The following is a 26,639-nucleotide window of genomic DNA, read 5'->3' as shown; positions in this document are numbered from 1 at the left end:
GCACTTAAATATTTAATATACCTTTAGCCACAAGAGCGTAGAGCTAAAAGTCAACCTGCACTGGTGTATCTCACTGCACGGTGTTAACAAAGACTTCAGACGGTGCGCTCATATTACTACGAATGTGAGAAAGTGCTATGAGCAATATGGCGGAATAAGTCCCGCCTTCTAAATAAAAGAGCCAATCACTGATTGATAAAGTAATCACATTTTTTTTGTCATAATTTGAGGCCTGATTTATGAGGCAGTTGATTAAAATCGTAAAAAGCTTGGTGAACAGCTTTCCTCATTCAGAGAGAAAGAAGCTGCACTCACATGATGGAAACAGCTGCGCGAGGGGCGTTTCAAAGATGGCCGCCGAGTGAAATGACTTGTCTTAAAGAGACAGTTGTGTTAATGAACAACACTTGACAGATGGCAGGATTAAGTGAAGGTAATGTCAGATTTTGAGATCTGTGGAGATGATGCATGGTGATTGTGGAGAGCTGAGTGAATAACATGTTTGAAGAAAACAGTTATGAAAATAAAAGTGATTGTACTTACATGAAATAGATGGGGTATCCTCCTTCAAAATACCAGCAATACTTCTTTGCTTCTATGCACTGCAACAAAAGATAAAATATATAATTAAAATTAAGATATATATAATTTACAATTATACATTATATGTAGACGATGTTTTGAAAATGTTACAAAATTATTATTTTTTTTTTTTCATCCTAATTTTCAGTGGTATTTGGACACTCAATTCACACTTAAATATATCTGAATATCACTGTATTAAATACAAAATATCAAACCAAGTGTCTGCAATCAAATGATCAAATAAGACAAACCAATGAAACGCACTGTAAATCTCAAGTCATTTGAGGTATTCGCTCTCAGGAAGAACTAAAAGACCTTCCTCTGGTTTATGGGGTCATTGATCCAAGAGGAATGACCTCTCAAACAGGACAAACAAATCTGAGTCAGACGCTCGCTCATGTTCCGACAGCCACAACAGTTTGAGGGCATACGAAAAGAGATTTCATTTGTACATACAGCGCAATTACGTTACTATTTCATTGGAAAATTTATTCTGCTTTTGTCCATGTTCATCTTTCTTTTTAAAGTTCCAGTTCTTCTTTATATCAGTGTTTCTGAACTCCCTGAAACGCCTCCATTGTAGTCTTGAGTTTTCTTCACAATATTCCTCATTTAAATAATTCATAAGCAGAATAAAGGGGCGGGGCCTGGTTGAATTAGTTAGTAGTGTGTTGAAACTGGCGGTTATGGTAAGGGGCGGGACATTTCCCAAACACCAATCACAACACACTGCTCCAGCCGACCAATCAGAGCACATTGTGCTTTTCAGAAGGAGGGGCTTCATAGAGACAGGAACTAAACAGAGCGTTACTGACAGACTGGGAAGAGAGGAGCTGAACAATGGAGAATATGAGGAAAATAATCAACATTCAAGCAGGAAAACCAGCTCTATACCTGACTTTGTAAAAGGGTTTATTATGTCCTCTTTAAAAGAACAACTCCTATTTGTATTAATGTAGAACATTGCACTGGTTTCATCTTTTTGTGTGCGTGTGTGCGTCGACTCCCCAAAATGTTTGTAGAGACTTGGTATATTTAGTTAAACAGCAAACTCTCTGCCTCTGCTTCCAGGAGGACTGGACTTCTGCTGTATCTCATTACACCGGGACTCATTCATCCATTATGACGGACTGCAGCACAGCCTGTCAGTCGGATAATCAATACCGCTCAGCCGACATCCCTCTGCTGCTGTCAAACGCCTGCCATTAGGCAGCGGATCTTCATTACACTGAGGAATGCCGTCTGACTTCAGCCACACCATTAAAACGGTGTGTGTCTGCCAGAGGAAGCTGCATCCAGTCAGAGGAATGACAGCAGCATAAAGGAGAGAGAATGATGGAAACAACTAGAAACAGCAGTGGCAGCAACTAGAGGCCGACTTTTGAATTATAGCAGACTATGTAGGCACTTCCCACAAATAGAGTTAACTTTGGTGAATTTGGTGTCTGATATATATATATATATATATATATATATATACACACACACACACACACCTATAACATGGGAAAAAGTTAGTTTTAAACTCATCAAATGTCTGTTTCCCCTTAAAACAATGATTTTGGCCTATAAAAAGTCTTGACTTTCTCGACTGTATCCACTAATTAAAATAATAAAAAATGCCATAATATTGACCATATTTTTAAATTATTACGTAATAAACATTCCTTAAAATAGTGACACTAAGGAACATTTGGACACTACAAGTAAATTATCTCATTTTATAATAAATTGTAGTGTTGGCTGAATTCATCAAGTTCAATGATTCAATCCTGTTACTCAAGTTATTTTAAGTAAAATAAAAAATAAAAAAATTATGTGGTCTTTATAATCAATTAACAACTGATTTTGTCATTTTTTACAAGATGGACAAAATTTGTCACCAAAAAAGTAATTCGGTTTGACCAAAATTTCGGTTTTACCGAATGACACTTTTGGTTATAACGAATGACGATATTTTCAAACAATGCTAACAGGCTGATATCTAGCAAAAGGACAATCAAACATTTTATATTTAGTACAAGTTTTTAAAAATATTACAACATTTTCCATGTTTTATAGCGGTTGTACCGAATGACCTGATGTTTCGGCACATGCGTATCAACAAGTGAAAACATGAATTTTTCAATTAGTTAAGAGAGAGTTACTTTTCTTAATGTCCTTTGCAGGAGTCTGAATGATGTCACATCCTGACACATGATACTGACCGCATGACTTGATCCAAAATGGTCCCTTTATATTGGTTACTCCGAATGACATCAATGAAATTAATTTTTCCGCACATTCTTTCTCATAACAAAGCAACGACTTCTACACATAATTTTAATACAATTTTGCACTATGTTGAGATATGATGATATAAAATCATGCCAGAATAAAAAATATATACATTTATTACATTTTAAAATGTTTTAATCACAAATGAAATGGCTGTATTGGCCTTTGGAAGGTTAAACCGAATGACCTTTTGACACTTCAAAATCTTTAAAATAACTTTATATGTGCAAAATATAATTAAAACCTTTTGGATTCAATAAAAGAGATCTAGTTGTACTACCTTACATACTCTGGATGTCATATCTGTTTTTATTATTAAGGCCTTTTGACAAAAAAATGAGGTATCACGTCAATGACCCGAATAACAGACATTTTATATATAAATATAAAATTGTATAAATAATAATAATAATATAGATCATTTTGATATTTATTGTGCAATCTAAAAAATTCAGGTATGAAAAAATTTCCCAAAAAATGGCAAACCTCAGATAAAATTAATAGTGCTGTCAATCGGTTAAAAACCGATGTTTGATTGCACATTTTTTCCCCCCGTAATTAAGTTTAGTTTTTTTTAAATATTTTTATATTGTAACAATTTCACAGTTACTCTCCAAATTAATGTAGAAACAACTTATAGTATATAATATAAATATTTGTTTAATGGCATCTAATGGGCTACTGATGTCTCTATGAAACTGATTTTTTTAAACATTAAACATTTAAACATTAATTATAGACATTCAACATTACAGTATAACTAAAAACTATCAATTTCAACATTTATTAGGCTTTAAAAAATAACTTTTAAATTTAAGTGAACTTAAAACAAACCCATTATAATAAATGTCATATTTACCTGTCTAACAGGTAGGAAATATACTTGAATAAAGACACTTTACAGTCTTCACTGCATAAATTATAAATTAAATATAGATTAATCCTTATTAAAGCTACAATTTTCTCTGTTATCTTTGTTCTTTGATGAACATTAATGACAGACATCATCACAGCAACGGGTTTATTAGGCTGCTGTCACTTTAAGAGCTGTCGCTGCCGAACATGACGCGCATCTCATTTTCTCACAACTCTTTCAGTTCATTTAAGAGGATATTTGACAAAATGGGCATTTTGTCATAACTCTGTGTGTTATTGTTTGTTCAAGGTCGAAAGAGAACTCGATACTGGCGCGTGTCTTTCTGTGCACACGAGTCGTGTGTGTGTCACATGACTCGACATTCACAGCGCGTTCTTGTTTGTCTTGTGGCGCTTGAATAGTTTAAAAGCATTTGCGTGAATAAGAGCACGATCATATAATGTAACGCTAGCCAAATTATGATGGAAAAAACTGATGCTGCGTTAATTGCGTTAAATATTTTTAACGTGTTAAACTGAAAAAAATTAATCGGATGCGTTAACGCGCTAATTTTGACAGCACTAAAAATTAATGAAAATAAATAAAACAGCTCATAAAATATTTGGTTTGACCAGCTGACCAACATTTTTTGAAGCTTGAAGCACCCTGTTTTACTGGCCATTTGTTAAAGAGAGTTTCAGGCCTGTTTTGTATCCTATTTGTGGAAAATGGCAGTAAACAAACATCAGGAAGATTAAACAAGGCCATTTTCCGTCGCAGGCGTTAACACTTTCGCATTAGTCATGTAATGACTAATACTGTGAACAGTAGCAAAGTCAAAGTTTACAGACTGTTTACAGAGCTGATCTGAGTGTTTGCCAAGCAATTCTGGACTGATGAATATGTATTAGACAAGCAAACCGTGCTGCTTACATGTCTTACTGGATCTGATGCCTCGGGACGGTATCAACAGCTAACACAGCAATCTTACGCTTTACTTTCTACCCTCCGGTGTTCAACTAATGACGGTTTCTACACTCTTACCTATAGAATCAATATTCATGCACTTATGAGAACAGCAGCAGCATAATGAATACAGAAAAGGAACACGAGCAATTCCTGAAGACCTGTCACTGCTGTGGTCGACTGATTTGTGGAGTACCAAGCGTTTTTGTCCTGCTAAGCACTCTGTTGATGACATTAGCTCTGCACTGACATGATATATAAGCTGCTCGATTTCTTCTCCTGATCCTGGCCGGAAAACAACTGCAAAGTGGACCAGACTTTGTGCTGATAGTCCGTGGAATATTATATCGTATACAACCATAAGATTGTTTTTTTTGTCTGGGTGAATCAAGGCAAACTCGGTTTCAGGCCAGACAAAAGATTTAACAATCAGAGGAAAGGCTTCATTTGCCAGAGGAATCGATGTGTGTGGGTGGAAATATCCAGAAACCAAACATCTCCCCTGACTCTCCATTTGTCACGGGGTGAAATGAGCGAGATCTGACAGTGAGAGAGAAAGGTCACAGACGGGTAATTAACCCTCCGTGTCAGATGAGACCTTTCACTTGTGCGGTGTAATTTGCACTGTAGGTGTGGCCGCATTCTCCAACGACAACATCGGTTTACTGTGAACTTATGTAATGCTGAATAATGGATATGGAATTTTGTATACACCTTAAAAATACATTTTGAAAAGCATAAAATGCTGACTTTTACACTATGACTCATCGGGACGCTGATACAGCGGGACAGATTTAACCAGACGCCACGACAAGGCCTCTTTTCCATGTTAATCTGAGTTTTTGTCCTAACCAGATGCGACAGTATTTGTTCGTGCTTGCAGACAGACTCCGCCCACACGGCGGTTCTGATTGGCTGTGAGTTTTGATTGATTTGGTTGCGAGTGCAGTGCGCTTGCAGAGAGGCTCCGTCCACACGTCCTTCTGATTGGCTGTGAGTTTTGATTGATTTGGTTGCGAGTGCAGTGTGCTTGCAGAGAGACTCCGCCCACACGCTCTTCTGATTGGCTGTGAGTTTTGATTGATTTGGTTGCGAGTGCAGTGCACTTGCAGAGAGACTCCGCCCACACACTCTTCTGATTGGCTGTGAGTTTTGATTGATTTGGTTACGAGTGCAGTGCGCCTGCAGAGAGACTCCGCCCACACGCTCTTCTGATTGGCTATGAGTTTTGATTGATTTGGTTACGAGTGCAGCGCACTTGCAGAGAGACTCCGCCCACACGCTCTTCTGATTGGCTATGAGTTTTGATTGATTTGGTTATGAGTGCAGTGCACTTGCAGAGAGACTCCACCCACATGCTCTTCTGATTGGCTGTGAGTTTTGATTGACTTGGTTACGAGTGCAGCGCGCTTGCAGAGAGACTCCGCCCACACACTCTTCTGATTGGCTGTGATTTTTTAGTGCTTTTGTTTCGAATGCAGTGCGCTTGCAGAGAGACTCCGCCCACACGCTGTTCTGATTGGCTGTGAGTTTTGATTGATTAAGTTGCGAGTGCAGCGCGCTTGCAGAGACTCCGCCCACACACTCTTCTGATTGGCTGTGATTTTTTTGTGCTTTTGTTTCGAATGCAGTGCGCTTGCAGAGAGACTCCGCCCACACGCTGTTCTGATTGGCTGTGAGTTTTGATTAAGTTGCGAGTGCAGCGCGCTTGCAGAGACTCCGCCCACACACTCTTCTGATTGGCTGTGAGTTTTGATTGATTAAGTTGCGAGTGCAGCGCGCTTGCAGAGACTCCGCCCACACACTCTTCTGATTGGCTGTGATTTTTTTGTGCTTTTGTTTCAAATGCAGTGCGCTTGCAGAGAGACTCCGCCCACATGCTCTTCTGCATGAATTTAAATATATCTGTAATGATGAAGTTGCAATTTAGTACATTTAAAAAATATGAACTATATGTAATATCGAATTACATGCAGTTAAAATCATATTCAAGTTATTTCACATGTGCTTCAGCATGTTAGTCAACATCAAAATAAGTGCACTTCTTTAAATGACAAAAGTATACGAAAGTTATTAATGATTAACTCTAAGTACACTTAAGTGGCCTTCATTAATATTTTATTATCTGAAAGTGCATTTTTTAAAAAACTGTACCATACTATTTAAGATACAAGTGCATATACTGTCTGATTCTCTCCGAGATAAAAATAAAACTTTGGTCGTGCTGTGTTAAATGATACACATTATTCCACTATATATGAAAACAGGCTGATCTCAACAGTCCATAATTTGCAGAAATTTTTGTTCAAGATCTGAGAGGTCACTATTAGGGTGTCAACAAGCGATGACGGCAGCTTTTTCCCACAAGTCCTTTTGCATGGCCGCATAATGATGCAAGCTTTAAGGCTAAATCCAATCAAACCTCAAGTCCTTCTCACCAGGGAAATCTAGTGGAAGAAGCAGAATAATTTCCTCAGTCTGTTGTTAGTCGAGCTTGAGTCGTGTATTTTGTTTAGAGAAACAATGTCAGTACCAGCAGAGGGACTCGTGCCAGGCCTTTCATTCACTGTGCTGCGGCATAAAGACATAATACATGCAAGGAATCGCAAATATGCTCTAAGTGTTCTTGGCGAGGGAAACAACAGATTCATAAACGAGGCCGATATGGGATGCTGATCCCATGGGAGCTTGCTGGCTACTGGTTTACTGTGTCCCAATCCCATTCCACCTCCATTAATGTCCTGACTCTCTGCTCTATTAAAGCATAACTTGGAAATAGTTCCAGTTAATTGGGAAATTACAGCACACTCTGAGACAGGACAGCCCACAGTCTGTTCCCTGACCGTCTCATGCATATTCTACAGAGAAATCAAGCTTTTTACTGATTGGCTGACGTTTTTGGCCAATGCATAACTCAAATTTTTGGTCCCATATACTAATTTATTCAACATTTCTTTAAAAATGCATACATTTCATGCACACAACAGCTTCATGTTTATCGATTATCATGTTTTAAAATTTTGGTATTTTTGTCAAGTCAATTTAGCTTTATTTCTACAGCGCTTTATACAATACAGATTGTTTCAAAGCAGTTTCATAATAATAAACAGGAAAATAAAATGATATAATGGTACTTTTCATATGGCAAGGTTAGTTCAGGCTGTAAAATGTCATAATAATATTTATGCATTAATAATTCATAATGTTTGAATAAAACACTTTTTTAAAAATAATGGTTAAGATGTGTTCTAGATGTAAATATAATATTTTACTGCGTTTTACTTGATGGTTACGCCACATGACCGTCAGAGGCATTCAATTTGGGAACTTTTCTCAAGTTTTTCAAAGCCACATGAAACTAATATGAATACCAACATAAATTTTTAAAACATGTCATTGACCCTTTATGTAAGTTCAACTGGAAACAATGATGTGTTTTTACATACTAGATATGAAGCACAGACAGTCAATGCAGAGATGATAATAAACAAAACGATAACACTTTACAATAAGGTCTCATTAGTTATCATTAACTAACATTGAAAATACTTCTACAGCATTTCTTAGTATGTATATATGCAAATGTTAATTTACTAATACATTATTAAAATCAAAACTTTGTGAACATGAACGAAAAATTAACATTTCTATTTTTACTAACATTAACAAAGATTAATAAATGCTTTAAAAGTATATTGTTATAGTTCATAGCTAATGCATTACCTAATGTTAACAAATCAATCTCATTGTAAAGTATTAGAAAAAAAATAAAACAAAACATTGTCAAATAAATTATATTACACTCTAAAAAATGCTGGGTTAAAAACAACCCAAGATAGGTTGAAAATGGATAAATAACACAAAAAAGATCTGCACACTGTTTCAGTCAAAGACCTTCGTCAGGCACACACAAACCCAGCAAAAGGGTTGCTTTAACCCAGTGAATGGGTTGTTTTGACCCAATGATTGGGTTGTTTTGACCAAGCGAAAAGGTTGTTTTAACCCAGCGATGATTGGGATGTTTTAACCCAGCGAAAGGGCTGTTTTAACCCAGCGATGATTGGGATGTTTTAACCCAGTGAATGGGTTGTTTTGACCCAATGATTGGGTTGTTTTGACCAAGCGAAAAGGTTGTTTTAACCCAGCGAAAGGGTTGTTTTAACCAAATGACTGGGTTGTTTTAACCCAGCGAAAGGGTTGTTTTAACCCAATGATTGGGTTGTTTTGACCAAGCGAAAAGATTGTTTTAACCCAGCGAATGGGTTGTTTTAACCCAATGATTGGGTTGTTTTGACCAAGCGAAAAGGTTGTTTTAACCCAGTGAATGGGATGTTTTAACCCAGAGATGATTGGGATGTTTTAACCCAGTGAATGGGTTGTTTTGACCCAATGATTGGGTTGTTTTGACCAAGCGAATAGGTTGTTTTAACCCAGCGATGATTGGGTTGTTTTAACCCAATGATTGGGTTGTTTTGACCAAGCGAAAAGATTGTTTTAACCCAGCGAATGGGTTGTTTTAACCCAGCGAATGGGTTGTTTTAACCCAATGATTGGGTTGTTTTGACCAAGCGAAAAGGTTGTTTTAACCCAGTGAATGGGATGTTTTAACCCAGCGATGATTGGGATGTTTTAACCCAGTGAATGGGTTGTTTTGACCCAATGATTGGGTTGTTTTGACCAAGCGAAAAGGTTGTTTTAACCCAGCGAAAGGGTTGTTTTAACCAAATGACTGGGTTGTTTTAACCCAGCGAAAGGGTTGTTTTAACCCAATGATTGGGTTGTTTTGACCCAATGATTGGGTTGTTTTGACCAAGCGAAAAGATTGTTTTAACCCAGCGAATGGGTTGTTTTAACCCAGTGAATGGGTTGTTTTAACCCAATGATTGGGTTGTTTTGACCAAGCGAAAAGGTTGTTTTAACCCAGTGAATGGGATGTTTTAACCCAGAGATGATTGGGATGTTTTAACCCAGTGAATGGGTTGTTTTGACCCAATGATTGGGTTGTTTTGACCAAGCGAATAGGTTGTTTTAACCCAGCGATGATTGGGTTGTTTTAACCCAATGATTGGGTTGTTTTGACCAAGCGAAAAGATTGTTTTAACCCAGCGAATGGGTTGTTTTAACCCAGCGAATGGGTTGTTTTAACCCAATGATTGGGTTGTTTTGACCAAGCGAAAAGGTTGTTTTAACCCAGTGAATGGGATGTTTTAACCCAGCGATGATTGGGATGTTTTAACCCAGTGAATGGGTTGTTTTGACCCAATGATTGGGTTGTTTTGACCAAGCGAATAGGTTGTTTTAACCCAGCGATGATTGGGTTGTTTTAACCCAGCGATGATTGGGATGTTTTAACCCAGCGATGATTGGGATGTTTTAACCCAGTGAATGGGTTGTTTTGACCCAATGATTGGGTTGTTTTGACCAAGCGAATAGGTTGTTTTAACCCAGCGAAAGGGTTGTTTTAACCCAATGATTGGGTTGTTTTAACCCAGCGATGATTGGGATGTTTTAACCCAGCGAAAGGGTTGTTTTAACCCAGTGATTGGGTTGTTTTAACCCAATGATTGGGTTGTTTTGACCAAGCGAAAAGGTTGTTTTAACACAGCGAATGGGTTGTTTTAACCCAGCGATGATTGGGATGTTTTAACCCAGCGAAAGGGTTGTTTTAACCCAATGATTGGGTTGTTTTGACCAAGCGAAAAGGTTGTTTTAACCCAGCGATGATTGGGATGTTTTAACCCAGCGAAAGGGTTGTTTTAACCCAATGATTGGGTTGTTTTGACCAAGCGAATAGGTTGTTTTAACCCAGCGATGATTGGGTTGTTTTAACCCAGCGAAAGGGTTGTTTTAACCCAATGATTGGGTTGTTTTAACCCAGCGATGATTAGGATGTTTTAACCCAATGATTGGGTTGTTTTGACCAAGCGAAAAGGTTGTTTTAACCCAGTGAATGGGTTGTTTTAACCCAGTGATGATTGGGATGTTTTAACCCAGCGAAAGGGTTGTTTTAACCCAGTGAATGGGTTGTTTTGACCAAGCGAATAGGTTGTTTTAACCCAGCGATGATTGGGTTGTTTTAACCCAGCGATGATTGGGTTGTTTTAACCCAGCGAAAGGGTTGTTTTAACCCAATGATTGGGTTGTTTTAACCCAGCGATGATTGGGATGTTTTAACCCAATGATTGGGTTGTTTTGACCAAGCGAAAAGGTTGTTTTAACCCAGTGAATGGGTTGTTTTAACCCAGTGATGATTGGGATGTTTTAACCCAGCGAAAGGGTTGTTTTAACCCAGCGATGATTGGGATGTTTTAACCCAGTGAATGGGTTGTTTTGACCCAATGATTGGGTTGTTTTGGCCCAATGATTGGGTTGTTTTGACCAAGCGAAAAGGTTGTTTTAACCCAGCGAAAGGGTTGTTTTAACCCAATGACTGGGTTGTTTTAACCCAGCGAAAGGGTTGTTTTAACCCAATGATTGGGTTGTTTTGACCAAGCGAAAAGGTTGTTTTAACCCAGCGAAAGGGTTGTTTTAACCCAATGACTGGGTTGTTTTAACCCAGCGAAAGGGTTGTTTTAACCCAGCGAAAGGGTTGTTTTAACCCAATGACTGGGTTGTTTTAACCCAGCGAAAGGGTTGTTTTAACCCAATGATTGGGTTGTTTTGACCAAGCGAAAAGATTGTTTTAACCCAGCGAATGGGTTGTTTTAACCCAGCGAATGGGTTGTTTTAACCCAATGATTGGGTTGTTTTGACCAAGCGAATAGGTTGTTTTAACCCAGCGATGATTGGGTTGTTTTAACCCAGCGATGATTGGGTTGTTTTAACCCAGCGAAAGGGTTGTTTTAACCCAATGATTGGGTTGTTTTAACCCAGCGATGATTGGGATGTTTTAACCCAATGATTGGGTTGTTTTGACCAAGCGAAAAGGTTGTTTTAACCCAGTGAATGGGTTGTTTTAACCCAGTGATGATTGGGATGTTTTAACCCAGCGAAAGGGTTGTTTTAACCCAGCGATGATTGGGATGTTTTAACCCAGTGAATGGGTTGTTTTGACCCAATGATTGGGTTGTTTTGGCCCAATGATTGGGTTGTTTTGACCAAGCGAAAAGGTTGTTTTAACCCAGCGAAAGGGTTGTTTTAACCCAATGACTGGGTTGTTTTAACCCAGCGAAAGGGTTGTTTTAACCCAGCGAAAGGGTTGTTTTAACCCAATGACTGGGTTGTTTTAACCCAGCGAAAGGGTTGTTTTAACCCAATGATTGGGTTGTTTTGACCAAGCGAAAAGATTGTTTTAACCCAGCGAATGGGTTGTTTTAACCCAGCGAATGGGTTGTTTTAACCCAATGATTGGGTTGTTTTGACCAAGCGAAAAGGTTGTTTTAACCCAGTGAATGGGATGTTTTAACCCAGCGATGATTGGGATGTTTTAACCCAATGAATGGGTTGTTTTGACCCAATGATTGGGTTGTTTTGACCCAATGATTGGGTTGTTTTGACCAAGCGAATAGGTTGTTTTAACCCAGCGAAAGGGTTGTTTTAACCCAGCGAAAGGGTTGTTTTAACCCAATGATTGGGTTGTTTTAACCCAGCGATGATTGGGATGTTTTAACCCAGCGAAAGGGTTGTTTTAACCCAGTGATTGGGTTGTTTTAACCCAATGATTGGGTTGTTTTGACCAAGCGAAAAGGTTGTTTTAACCCAATGATTGGGTTGTTTTGACCAAGCGAAAAGGTTGTTTTAACACAGCGAATGGGTTATTTTAACCCAGGGATTGGGTTGTTTTAACCCAGTGGTTGGGTTAAATGTTTGCCCAACCTGCTGGGTAGTTTTATTTAACTCAACTATTGGTTAAAAATTACTGTATTGTTGCTTAAAATGAACCCAAAATATGTTGGAAATCAACATTTATTAATATATTTTTATAAATGAACATTTATTAATAAGTTATAGAATAATAGAATAATAATTAAACAAACATTAAATTGTTTAATTAATAAATGTTCACCTTTTGATTATTATTGTTTCCTCTAGTAATTATGTGTCTGATTTTTAATTTCCAACTTATTTTGGGTTCATTTTAAGCCATATAGTCATTTTTAAACAATAGTTGAGTTCAATAAAACCTCAAGTATATTAAAACAACCCAATCACTGTTAGAGTGTATACATTACATGCCTTTTCAAGAAGCTGTTTATGTTTAACACTTACGAAAACAAAATTACAGAGATGTAAGCAAACAATTCAAGTCCTTTCCTGGTTGAAGGTTAATGGTTGTTTACGGAGTAGAACCTTGTTTGTTATGGCCAACGGCTCCACAAACGCACACAGCCTGGACCTCCTTTAACAGAAGCCCTTGTTTAACACTGGCTGCTGTTCAAAAGCCTCAGTGAGTGAAGGAGAGGACAGAGCTGGTGTTAACTGAGCATTAACCAGGGGCATTAGGCTAAAACCTTTGTCTCTGGTAAATATAGATTCACAGGACCGAGTGAGCAAATCCCTGTATCAATGCTACAAGGCCAGCACAACGCTGGATCAAACTCCCTGCTGGTGTCTGTCAACTTCTGACTGATCCCACAGTCTGTGGCAAACGCCTTTTCTCAAAGTCACAGAAGGCGGCGGCGGGAATCAATGCGGTGGAAGGGTTCCAAAGCCACAACAGGACACGGATACTGACACAGTAACTACAATATAAAACTAATGTTAACAAAGGAACCTTATTGTAAAGTGTTACGAAAAAAAGCTATTTAAAATGGTTTTAGACGCAGTAAAAAATGCTGGTTTCTAAAACAACCCAAGTTGGGTTGAAAATGGACAAACCCAGTAATTAGGTTGTTTTAACCCAGCAGTTGGGTTAAATGTTTGCTCAACCTGCTGGGTAGTTTTATTTAACTCATTTATTGTTTAAAAATTACTGTAAAATTATTGGTTAAAATGAACCCAAAATATGTTGGAAATTAAAAACCAGACATAATTACTAGAGGCAACAATAATAATCACAAGGTGAACATTTATTAAAAAGAAATTTAATCAATGTTTATTGTTTAATTATTATTAATTATTCAATTAAACTTATTAATAAATGTTGATTTCTAACATACTTTGGGTTCATTTTAATCAAGTAATACAGTAATTTTTAAACAATAGTTGAGTTAAATAAAACTGACCAGCAGGTTGAGCAAACATTTAACCCAACCGCTGGGTAAAAAAAAAAAAAAAAAAAAAAAAAATGCCGGGTTAAAACAACCCAATTGCTGGTTTAAAAAAAAAAAAAAAAAAAATTGCTGGGTTTGTCCATTTTCAACCCAACTTTGGTTGTTTTTAACCCAGCATTTTCTAGAGTGTATCACACCGCAGGACATGTCATCTCCAAAAGTGTCGTTTAATACACACATTAACTGGTTATACTGTTTGACCTCTCAAAATTTTAAAATAATTCTGCCTTTTTTTTTTTTTTTTCTACTTGCAATTAGCTATACTTTACAACAACAACAACAAATGCTTTCATAGCACTACTCATAATGCCTTCTACAGATTATCTATCTGTGGCACAAGTGGATATGAGTCATAAAAGATGCAGGTGCAGATGTGTCATAACTCTCTATTGAACCAGCATTCCCTATTCAAGTTATGCTCAGCGTTTGTCCTACCTGCTCACTCAAGTATGCTCTAAAGAGCACTTCATTACACTGAGAAACGACATGTATGTGCATGAAGAACCTGAGCTTTGTGACCTGTCTGGATTTAACTGATGTTACACAACAATTTATGAGTGAATGAACTGGCATATTAAATTATCCCCGTCTAAGTGCTTATGACAAAGTATCTCTCTGTTCTCTGACAGGCCAGTTTAATGATGGCAATGATGAGGTGAAATACCATTACTGTAACTGCAAACGCAATTTACTGCTGTACAGTAAGAAGGGCTGATGATGCTTGATGCCTCAGCTTTGCAAGTCTTTGAAATGTAAATGCTGCGTATCAAAGGTTGGTATGATATTTGGAAAAGAAACAGCCAACCCATAGCAAAATGGTACACACACACACACACATATATATGTATGTATATATACACACTAAAAAAATGCTGGGTTAAAAATTGACAAACCCAGCAAATGGTTGTTTTAACCCAGTGGTTGGGTTAAATGTTTGCTCAACCTGCTGGGTAGTTTTATTTAACTCAACTATTGTTTAAAAAATGACTGTATTGCTTGTTTAAAATGAACCCAAAATATGTTGGAAATTAAAAATCAGACACATAATTACTAGAGGCAACAATAATAATCAAAAGGTGAACATTTATTAAGCAATTTAATAAATGTTTGTTTAATTATTATTCATTAAACTTATTAATAAATGTTCATTTATTAAACATATTAATAAGCGTTAATTTCCAACATATTTTGGGTTCATTTTAAGCAACAATACAGTCATTTTTAAACAATAGTTGAGTTAAATAAAACTACCCAGCAGGTTGGGCAAACATTTAACCCCAACCACTGGGTTAAAACAACGTAATAGTTGGGTTTAAACAACCAAATAGATGAGTTTGTCCATTTTCAACCCAACTTGGGTTATTTTTAACCCAACATTTTTAGAGTGTATATATAAACACACAAATCTCATTACAACTCAAATAATAATAGAAACCACATTTCATTAGAACTGTCTAAGAGTACAAAACAAAAGAAAACTAGCATATTTTTACATTCAGACACCCATTACTTCCTTCAAAGGCTTTATCATGAACATAATCCAACAGTGAAAATGCATATGAGGCCAACGCGAGTATACAGTAATCAATGGAATACAATCATGCCACGTCTAATTTCATTTTGGCTCTGAAAAGAAAAACGAAGCTGTAGACTAAAACAATCCCAAAATAGTTCTAAACACACTGCAGAGTTGTTCTATCAAGATAAACACACTGTGACTGATCAAACACAGTGATGTTTACAGTATTTCTTCATCTCTGTGATGATATACGCTGTGTTTTACTGTAGGAGGAGCGGACACAGACAAAGGCTCAGCATTACTTGTGTATATAAAACACCGTATGAGGGTTTATCAACGCTACAGCCTAACTCTACACCGGCTAATAGAGAAATAATGAAGTTTATCCTTGAAGACGGATGTGAAATGACTAAGAAGCAGCGTTTGTTGTGCTGCGCGGCATCGGACGCGACGCGACTCACCTCGAGGATCGCGCACAGGGTCAGCAGCGCCGCCGCTCCGTGGCTCTTCATCCGCTCCTGCATTTCGGCACCGAGGCACAGAGTGAATAAATGCTGTCAGGACGGAGGTTTCATAGCATTAAACCCGTGATGTTCACGGCAGGAACATGAGCACGACGCGCGGAGGAGAGAACAGCGCCAGCATCTCCGCTGCGGCTTCTCGGCGCGATCTGCTCTCGAGCAACAATCAAACTGATTTCCGCTGGTGAAAAAATAGCACACGATATTACCACAGCACAAACCGCTTAAGGCTTCGGTCTCATCCTCCCCAATCCAAAACTGGGTCTTTATTGGAAGAATCCAGCGCTTATTACCCTACAGTTTACTCAGAGTGTTATGCTTACTTTAAATGAAAAAAAACATGTATTGATTTCTCCTACAAAGTAGGCTAATGTTACCTGGATATAGAACCTGGAAGATACAAAGAAAGTAAAAGGACGTTTGAATGTCACTGCACCACAACAAATCATTTTATGCACACTTCTCAAGCAAAGATTTCACTAAAAGAAGTTTACTTTAAATTATAAATCTATAGATGACTGCAATAAAAATGAAAGTTTTCTGTTTTAACTTTGGGATTATATAATTATTGACTAAATTCACTTTCACAATCTTCTCTTTTGGGACCAAAAATACTGATGACTCATCCTGCACTACTCAGATTTTTGTCCAATCAAATGCTAGAATGCATCTGCATCTGATTATGCAAATCATTTCTAAGAAAAGCCTATTGGATTAAAAAGAAAAGCTGTCAAAGTTGAATGTTAAAAATTGTAAGATATTATTGATAAATGACATATGTGTGAACTTGAGTGGAACTGACAAAAAAATCACCTATATACATATTTTTACAACAGTTCTATCTGGTTCTCGAATGTGATTGGCTGAGAGCCGTGCAATATTCTAGTGATAACAGCAGTCCTTTCACCGTTTGTATCACTCCGCTTGAAGCGACTGTCATGGCGGTCGAGCAAATCCACCATATTTTTTTACAAATACTACACTTGTTGTACCACGAACTGTAGTTTAAAGAGTTTTTTAGGTGAGAATGTAGTTGCTTAGACCTGAAATATGTGATTCATATTTAATCATAGCGCCTATTTTATAATTTGATTAGACGCTTTTGGAGATGTGAGCTCCAGGCCATCAGCGGCCGTTCAGTGCTCGTGTACCCACCGAGAACAGCTTCATCTTGTTTACATGTTTTACTTGTTCCTGAGCAAATCGAATTGGGCTATGTTAAATTTATTAATGTAATTTTAAGGCTATATTTATCCTATTGTCATTTATAATGGCTACTTTTGTTAATTTAAATATTGTTCAATATATATTAATTTATATACATAATATGTTGTATTTGGTATTGAGAAAGGGTCCATTAGTGCGTAATATGGATTGAGTGAAAGTTACATTAATACGCCATTAGATGGCGGCAAACTTTACGAGTGAATGAGTCAGCCGCAAGAGACTTTTAAATTGAAAAGGACTTTTGACTTTTGTAAATAAAGGATGTTGTTTTAGCACTTTTAAGTGTAAAAAGGACAAATACAAAGATCACTTTCCTCAGAGGACATTCAAATGGATTTTTATAATCGATATAATATCATGGACATCGACCTGAAGAATAAATGTTATATCAGACACAGGTAATGCTCGCTCAGGCGATCTCTCTCTCTCTCTCTCTCTCTCTCTCATACTGTACAAAATACAATGAGTTTCAATGAAGCGACTCAACGTTCCTTTGTTACTAGTTCTAAAGTGACGTTTTAGAATTAGTAACGGATCTTGGGCTCAACTTTTAAATTTTCAACTTGAGATTTGAACCCGTGGCAGAAGGAAGTAGTTCTGCAACAAAGACGGTTTTAAAGACACTCCATTGTTGTTTTTATTTATTTACACACTCGTGCCAAACTGTTGTATAAATGCAATATCATACTCGTAGCTGTGCGATATGGCTGTATATCAGCACGCTGTGATTACCTATGGCCGAACCACAGCCGTGCTGATATACAGCCATATCACACAGCTACGAGTGTGATATTGCTCATATATATATATATATATATATGTGTGTGTGTGTGTGTGTGCCATTTTGCTATGGGTTGGCTGACATTAACACCCACAAACCCGCCAAATGCGGGTGTTTTTCAGCAGTGGCATGTAACTCTGTCACTCCTACTAGCCACTTTGGCGGGTTGAATTTTATATATATATAATATATACATTTTTCAATTGTAGTTTTTTAAAAAGGCATCTGAAATAATAAACTAAGTGCTATGTAGTGTTCTCAAAAATTCAATACATATCGATATTGAAATATCTGAAAAGCTTCCAATACTCATTTTCCGCAGAACAGATACACGATACCAGCTGCTCTTTCTCTCTCTCTCTGAGTAGACATACACACCTGCCTCTCCTCACTCGTTTCAATATTGTTGCAGGGCTTGCATTTCGGCATGGGATTGCACATATTATGCATAATTTTGCTCATTCCCGCAGATTTTGTGCTCACACACAAAGTGCGGCACAGAAAGCCGCCTCTCAGTACCAAATTGAGTTCTTTTTTGCAGCTTATTGCGCTTAAACAGTCAAATACACACAAAATGTCAAAATGCCAGTGAGTATTCACATAAACACAGTCAGTTATGTTTTAAGTGAGCGTAAACAATTGAGAAAGAAAATGCATGTGTAACAGTACAATGGATCCGTGCGTCAGCTCTTAAAGCAGGGCTGTATTCACCATAGGCATTGAGGGGAACTAGTCCCCCCCAATAATTGGAAATAGCCAAGTTGTCCCCCCCAGTATTTGATATTTCTTAATACTGCTCTCCATTATGCTCAGCTGTTTGTTGTTAGGATGACAGACAGTTTTAAAAGTTACATTTTTAGGCTGGTCTGTCGCAGCGCTCGTCAATGTCAAAATGATGGCCAATCAGATCAAAGAAGGCGGGGCTTACTATTCACTGAAGACAAGTGTGAATTCCAACGCTTTTAGTTTTTACAGTGAAAGAGTCCTGAGAGTGCGTGATTGGTGAGATATAATTAGCTAAACATTTAATATTTGACAACTTTTAAACGATGGATATGTTTAACGACCCACAGTAACATACAGCGATGCAAACTGCTCAACTTTTTTATGGAATTTCTCCATTTTGAGGTGAAAATATGCTATCATTTAAATGATATCATGTGATGAGACACATTTTTGACATATTAGACATACAAACATAAGTGAATGTGTGCATATTTTAAAATAAAATATTCTTTGCAAAGAGTTTAAAAGGATTACTTCACAACTATTAGACCTAGAACTTCTTTATTCCCTTAAATCCCTTTTAATCCTTTAATTATTCAATTTATTTCAATAAAAATACCCATAAACTTCAAACTGTAAAACATCAATCCACATTTCATCTCTGTCTCTCTCGTGGATCATGTCTTATCTTATTATATGCATATAACAGGTCTTATGTTATCATTTACATCTTTTGTATCAGTATATCGTCTTAAGTTACTTTCTAGGAGCAATTCAACCTTTTGACATGCCATTATTTGCATCAAGTGTGATATTGATCTTGAATGGAATGACAAAGAAACAAAGTCTGTCTGCGGTTCTCACCCTCCCCTGTGTGTTTACCTATGTCCGTTGTCATGGCAGCAGTTTTTATCAAAACAAAGAACAGGACCGAGAGAAAGAGAGTGAGTGCTAGTGTTTGGTTCATGGTGTTGTTCTTTCACTTAATTGGGCAGAGCTGCACTAATGACTATAAGGCTCTAACGAGTTGAGATCATTTGCCATGATGAATTAAAGTCCACCTCTACTGTCTCGTTGTTGCCATGAGTTTTGAAGAGAAGCTGAGGGGAATCCAATTAGTTCTGTGGGCCGTGACTCGAGCTGAATGTCCTCACTGTCCGTCATAGTCTGTCATGAAATGCAATCTCACATTCACTGGTTTTGTTCTCTGAACAAGGGATGATGTAATATGATGGAGGGGTTTGTGTAATGCTGCCATTCAAAAAAGAATCCGTGAGAGCCCTGAACTGTGGAAAAACATTTGCTTTATATGTGTCTTTCAAAATATTTAATTTTGGCAGCAGTCATATTCAATACAACAGCATTTTTTGCATGTGATATAATTTAATCATTAAATATTCAGCCACCGTATCAAGCTGTAAGGGTATTTCTCACAAACTCTTCACTATGACGCAACAGGACTGCCATGCAGAAAAACGGAGGTGGTTGACATTGGGAAACTCTGGCAGCTGGAAACAGCAGGACTGAGGCAGTAATAATGGCAGCACAAGAACAAGCACAGCACGACAAGACAAAACTAACCGCCTGTGGGACTTCCAGATCCAGATAGACAAGCAAAGACTGGCTTGCCATCCAAAAACTGATCAGAGAAAAGGATGAGGCATTCCCAACCCGGATTGCAGCGTTTCAGTCCAGAGGGACCCACGTCCAGTTTTGTTTTGGACCCCACTGACTTTCATTGTATTGAAGAAAACAGTTCAGACATTCCTCAAAAAGCATTCTTTTATGTTCCACAGAAGAATAAAAAAGTAATACAGCTTTGTAATCTTGAATCAGAATATATTCCCCTCCCTCTTGCAGCATCTCTTCTCTTCTCTGATGACGAGGGCGGGCCCTGAATTTTTGGGTGAACTATTCCTTCAAAGTAACATCAAATGTAAGTCAGAGTCATGGCACTGCAGTTATCCTCCTGTATATGTTCTGATATTTTGAGCTTTCATGTGTATGTGGAAGAAACGGACTTATCTGATGTTTCCCTACCCATAATTTCCTGTCAAAATTGAACCAAAAAAGTTCAAATAAAGATCAAACATAAGAAATCTTCTGTTGCAATGTCAGGCAGAGGGCCCAGTCTCCATACCAGTCTGATTCTGCGTTTTCAATTGAGGACAATTAGATCTTCATCTCATTATCTGTCCAGCTGTTTCCTAAAACCTTTTCTGCAATCAAAGCACAGTGAAGCAGGTTACCTTATACTGAAGCATGCCAATGCAAGAAATGCAAACATAGCTATTGCTCCTTTCTTTATCCAAGTAATGCTACCAACACTCTATGCTCCACTTTAACATAGTCTAGACAACATCTGCCCTCTGTAATTGAAGTCTAACCCCTGACATTGTGGAACAAAAAAAAAAAAAAAAAAAGATGCTGCACATTGAAAGATCCTGAGTTGGAAACAGTCACTGCTCTCTTCTTTTTCTGACAATGCCCCCACTGCAAAAGAGGAAGCTAATATGACATGGTTGCTTCAGCAAATGTGTTTTTATCTCACGTTTGCTTTTGTTAACACTATAGGGTAAGTAGAGGTGCTATGTTATTTTCAAATGCAACCTTTTAGCAGCACTTGCCGGACATTTCATTTCTGAATTGCCATATGTACAGTAACCAACGTAATAAAACATTTTCATCTGTTTTAGATAAAACTGATCACGCTTCAGTGCCTATCACTGCATATTTCATTTTAAAAGTGTTGCAACTCATGCAAGAAGCAACGTAATATTATTTTGAAGAAATGTTGCCAAAGGAACGTTTTTCCAATGACCCTGGGTTGATATTAAACCTCTCCACGCAAGGTATCACAATGTTTGAGTCCTGCACCATAGGTAGATCCTCCAGGAGAGGGGAAACATATCTAAGCCACTTAAATAGTCGTGGGGGTACCTCAGGGTTCGGTACTGGGCCTCCTCTTCTTCTTGATATACACAACAACGCTGAGATCCATCTCATCTGTGAGCACTCAGTCCTGTTAATGCACTCAATCCTGAGCTCTTTCACCAACAAATCTTTAAATATTCTTTCTCTATTGTCTCAATGTCCCTCACTGTCATCTGTGTTCTTTTTCTACCAGCATCCCCATTGCAAAAGCATCATCCTTTTATGAGATCAACAGCATTTCAAACTGAGGACATTCGCATCTGTCCTCCTCCACCTCCTCTATAACAGCTGATGACTTTTTCACATGCAGACAACAACCATAAACAGTCAATTCTCTGTACCACAGTCTCACAAACACCTACCACCCACATGCAACTTTCCGTTCACAGAGACTGAGGTCTCTGAACGTCTTCTCTCCAGCCATCACCTGCCATCTTATTCATTTCCATCTTCTCTAAGTCATTTCTTCTGCACTTGTACCCGCCATCACACACATCATCAACACATCTCTTATCTGGCACGTTTATGACCACAGTCAAGCAGGCTTGAGTTAAAATAACCTATGCTAAACCATATATTCACATTGTGCAAGTTAATATGCACAGCCAAGTGTCACAGATCAGCCTGCTAGACAACAATCAATCAGGTTTCAAAAGCTATCATTCAACAGAAATCATCTTTCAAAATGTGACTGAAGAACAGCAAATTGTGAGAGGTGCCTCTAAAATCATCAGTTCTAATTCTGCTGGATCTATAGTAAATCCTCCTATTAAACAACATAGGCTCATTGGGGGAAAAAAAAACACGCCTCTCCAAAAACTTACTTATGCATACAATTCACTGCAGTTTTCAGCCAAAATAAACACTTTTTCAGGCAGTAAAATTGCAACAACTTTTATACCTTTTTCACACAAATAATGATTCAGGGGCAGATTATTGATTAATAAAGACTTATTTTTGCACGGTTTCTACCACAATACTATGTTATGATTTCAAAACCCTTTTACCATAGTGCATGATTTGTAAATGAATACATTTTGATGTGTGCATCACATAACCAGCTCTATATGTTTGGATTTTCTGATGTAGTAAACTTTAGTAGCTCACCTGGTACAGCACTGCACTTGTGATGAGGATTGCGTCGTAAAGAGTCACGGTAAGAGCTCCAATACTTGTAGAAGCAAGCTAAGATGACATGGTTGCTTCAGCAAATGTGTTTTTATCTCACGTTTGCTTTTGTTAACACTATAAGAGTAGGGTTAAATGCAGGTGCTATAGAGTCTTTTAGAGTAGAGTGTTAACCTTTCAGCACCACTCACATCACTGCGCATTTCATTTTCAAAGTGTCTCGACACATGCAAGAAGCAACGTAATATTATTTTTCAGAAATGTTGCCAAAGGCACGTTTTTCCAATGACCCTGGGTTGATATTAAACCTCTCCACACAATGTATCACAAACTTTGAGTCCCGCATCATAGGTAGATCCTTCAGGAGAGGGGAAATGTATCTAATCCACTTAAATAGTCATGGGGGTACCTCAGGGTTCGGTACTGGGCCTCCTCTTCTTCTTGATGTACACAACAACGCTGGGACCCACCTCATCTGTGAGCACTCAGTTCTGTTAATGCACTCAATCTTGAGCTCTTTCACAAAAAAACAATCTTTAAATATTCTTTCTTTATTGTCTCACTGTCTATCTATGTTCTAGTATGTACTTTCCTGAGCAATTTTAGAACAGTGTGTTGTAGCATTTCTCCTATTTGTGCCTCCATAGGAGGAATCAATTATGTTGTATTACTCATTCTTTAATTGCTTTTGATCAATTGCAAATCTTATTAAAAGTAAACTATCATTCACTTCACAAAATAACAACCGAGAAACAGGACAGGGACATATTTACTGGAAATCTCAAAAGGAATTACACTCTAAAAGCAGCAACAATACAGCCTCAATTTGAATAGTTGTAAAGACAAACAGATTAATGTTTGCTGAATTAGTAATGTTATTAACTTTTAAGTAAATTAGCTGTTGCTCTGCTGTGGCTAAATGGGAAAATTCTATTTTGAAGGGGATATTTCTGCATCCCTGCATTGTAATATACAACCATAATACCACCATTCTGAAACTGATGCCAAATGCTTACAAAAACAGAACTGCCATTCTCACAATTTGAGGAAATAAATAACTGTTTAATTGAGTGTTCTGTAATGTCAGTTGAACAAAATTAGCCCAGAAGCACAGATGTATAATGGGGGAAAATCATCAATAAAAGAAGCCCTAATGAAGTCCACCGAAACACAATGTTTCCATGAACCATTAACAGACCGGTTATTGACCAGGACATCCCTTATGAGAGGAAACACATTACAGAACAATAGAGAGGTCTGGGAATACAAATAATGGTCATGAGAATGTCATTACTGCTGATTTATGATAATAAATGATAAATAACTAAATATGACGGCATTATTAATGTCTTCACAAGCATCTACTAATTCCAATCCACATGATGATAAATTCAATGAATTATCTAATAATATTTATGTAATATATTTGTTTGTGCAGTAAGGCACTAAACAAACCAAGCAGCGGAAAATGTTCTAATAGCCCGCCAATATAATTGCACACATGATTCTGTTGTCAAAAGGGAATGACTTGAATGCCTTCCTGTTTTGTGCTGACTCAGGCTCCTCAGGGATGCGGGATATTGCAACGGCATGCAGAGAAGCTGACGCAGCGCACTGGTGCCACAACTAAAAAGTCATTAGTGGAAACAGAAATCTATTTCCAATCCCCCTCCACAGGGAAAAGAACAACTGTTCCTACAACCTGTGGGTGCTAATGTATCTCCAACATGTAGAAGGTATTCAAAATACTGAAAGAAGCCATACATTCATATTTATCAATACATTCAATAAATACAATTTACTGACTCATTCAATAATGAAAGTATAATACAAATACTCATTGTTAGATTTTCAATATAAATATCAACCAAATTTTGGACACGCTTAAATTGTTTTCTTTAAAAAAAAAAAAAAAATCCAGGAGTTTATGCTTAAATGCTTTAAATTAGTTCATAAATTACATTTATATATGAATACTTAATTTTCCAGTTCTTAGTCACTAAAAATTAATTATTAAATAATTTTTATGACTTTACTATATTTTAATATTTACATTTTTAATTTTTTTTTAAAGTAAAAAAATATAATAAAGCAAAAAAAGAAAAAAAAAACTTTTCACTGGCAGTATATATTCAAAGATAAATTAAAAAAATTTTTTTTGCAGTTTTTGTAAAAATAAAATAAAATAAAATATCTAAGCCACTTAAATAGTCATGGGGGTACCTCAGGGTTCGGTACTGGGCCTCCTCTTCTTCTTGATGTACACAACAACGCTGGGATCCATCTCATCTGTGAGCACTCAGTCCTGTTAATGCACTAGAAAAAAAAAAGTTTATAAACTAACAATTGTGAGAAATAAAGTCAGAATTGCAAGTTATAAACTCACAACTGCGTTGAAATAAAGTCAGAATTGCAGGAGATATAAACTCGCATTTTTCTTTTTTCACGCAATTCTGACATTTTCTCACAATTGTGAGTTTATATCTCGCAATTCTGACTTTTTCTCACAATTGTGAGATATAAAGTCCAATTCTGAGGGAAAAAAGACTGACTTTTTTCACAATTTTGACTTTATAACTCGCAATTTCATGTTATAAGTCAGAATCGTTACACGTAAACTCGCAATTGCAAGAAAAAAATCAGAATTGTGAGTCGCAGTTACCTTTTTAAAAAATTGTATTCACTGGTGGAAACAAGCTTCCATACATGACTGAGCTTACTGGGAGTACGTCAAATTAAAATCCCTATTCCCTAAGCAACAATATTCAGCACCAGTGAAATGAACGGCTCAGATCTGGATGAAACGCCTGGTCACCTGGAGTTCAATGCACACTGGCAATGCAGGATTTCAGATCATTCAATCTAAAAGGCTGTATTAGTGGCTTAAACAATAATTGAATCCAGCAATCAGCAATTATTTCTATATAAATCCGACAGCTTAGGCATACGACTTATCATATAGAATGGAAAGGCCTATTTCCATACGTACAGAAATGGCTGACTCTACACTTTGAAGCAAAAGCATTTTGAAATGAACCTAAATCTCCCTTTAAAAACCATTTCCCCTGCTTCCACTGTAAGTAATCTATCATTTTCTTACATACAATGTGTGCACCAGGCGCTATATAGCCTAACTCATGGCAGCTGTGATGAATCACGTCCTATGATGATCGTAATGATGTTTTTATTGTAGTCGAAAGCAGTGAAACTGATGCAGATAGTTAGAATCGTTCAACTGAGCTAGGCACTTTACTGGAAACACCATTAAAAGTTCATTCTTTGTCAAAAGGTACAGGAAATTGTTCAGTACTTGATTTTAAACAACACGCCACATTATGCACAGTACTTAATTTATGCCTATTTCATAATTCATTAAATGCTTCACACCGAGGCCTAATGAACATGTCTTCACACTGTCGAGTGTATAGGTGGAGCCCTTCGATATAAATTACTTTCAAGCCCCAGGAATTGACGTGACATGCCTGTGTGTGTGTGTGTGTAGCACCATTAACATTTATATTAAATGATTGTGCTCACCATGTAATAAGTGATCAGGGTCAAAGAGGAACCACCTCATCCATCTTTATGTTGCTCCAGTGCATGCTAGGAGATCCTCACAGACATTCTGCCATCAATTTAAAGTGAACCTATTATGCCCTTTTCACAAGATGTAATATAAGTCTCTGGTGTCTCCAGAATGTGTCAGTGAAGTTTCAGCTCAAAATACCCCACAGATCATTTATTATAGCTTGTCAAATTTGCCCCTATTTGGGTGTGAGCAAAAACACGCCGTTTTTGTGTGTGTCCCTTTAAATGCAAATGAGCTGCTGCTCCCGGCCCCCTTTCCAGAAGAGGGCGGAGCTTTAACAGCTCGCGCTTCGGTCACTCAACAACAACAAAGCTGGAG

General features: G+C 37.4%; 1 protein-coding gene and 1 long non-coding RNA gene across 3 annotated transcripts in view; both read right to left on the bottom strand.

The window, feature by feature from the left end:
• LOC127506432 (uncharacterized) overlaps positions 1-26,639 on the bottom strand; it is a 59,903-nt gene that overhangs the window by 27,278 nt on the left and 5,986 nt on the right. The gene's annotated exons all lie outside the window — the stretch shown is intronic.
• vopp1b (VOPP1 WW domain binding protein b) overlaps positions 1-26,639 on the bottom strand; it is a 55,884-nt gene that overhangs the window by 23,793 nt on the left and 5,452 nt on the right. Inside the window, exons 2-3 of one of the 2 annotated variants that reach the window (XM_051882911.1) lie at positions 24,956-25,048; positions 544-602 (exon numbers count right to left, since the gene is read on the bottom strand). In XM_051882911.1, coding sequence (XP_051738871.1) covers positions 544-602; positions 24,956-25,021 — 125 coding nt within the window. In that variant the 5' untranslated portion in view covers positions 25,022-25,048. Of the gene's footprint in view, positions 1-543; positions 603-15,876; positions 17,239-24,955; positions 25,049-26,639 lie in introns of those variants that run through there. The other variant, XM_051882913.1, reaches the window with a different exon arrangement.

This window comes from Ctenopharyngodon idella, chromosome 23 (genome assembly GCF_019924925.1).
Source record: "Ctenopharyngodon idella isolate HZGC_01 chromosome 23, HZGC01, whole genome shotgun sequence".
NCBI classification, from domain to species: domain Eukaryota; kingdom Metazoa; phylum Chordata; class Actinopteri; order Cypriniformes; family Xenocyprididae; genus Ctenopharyngodon; species Ctenopharyngodon idella.
This window is presented reverse-complemented; position numbering and strand designations above follow the sequence as displayed.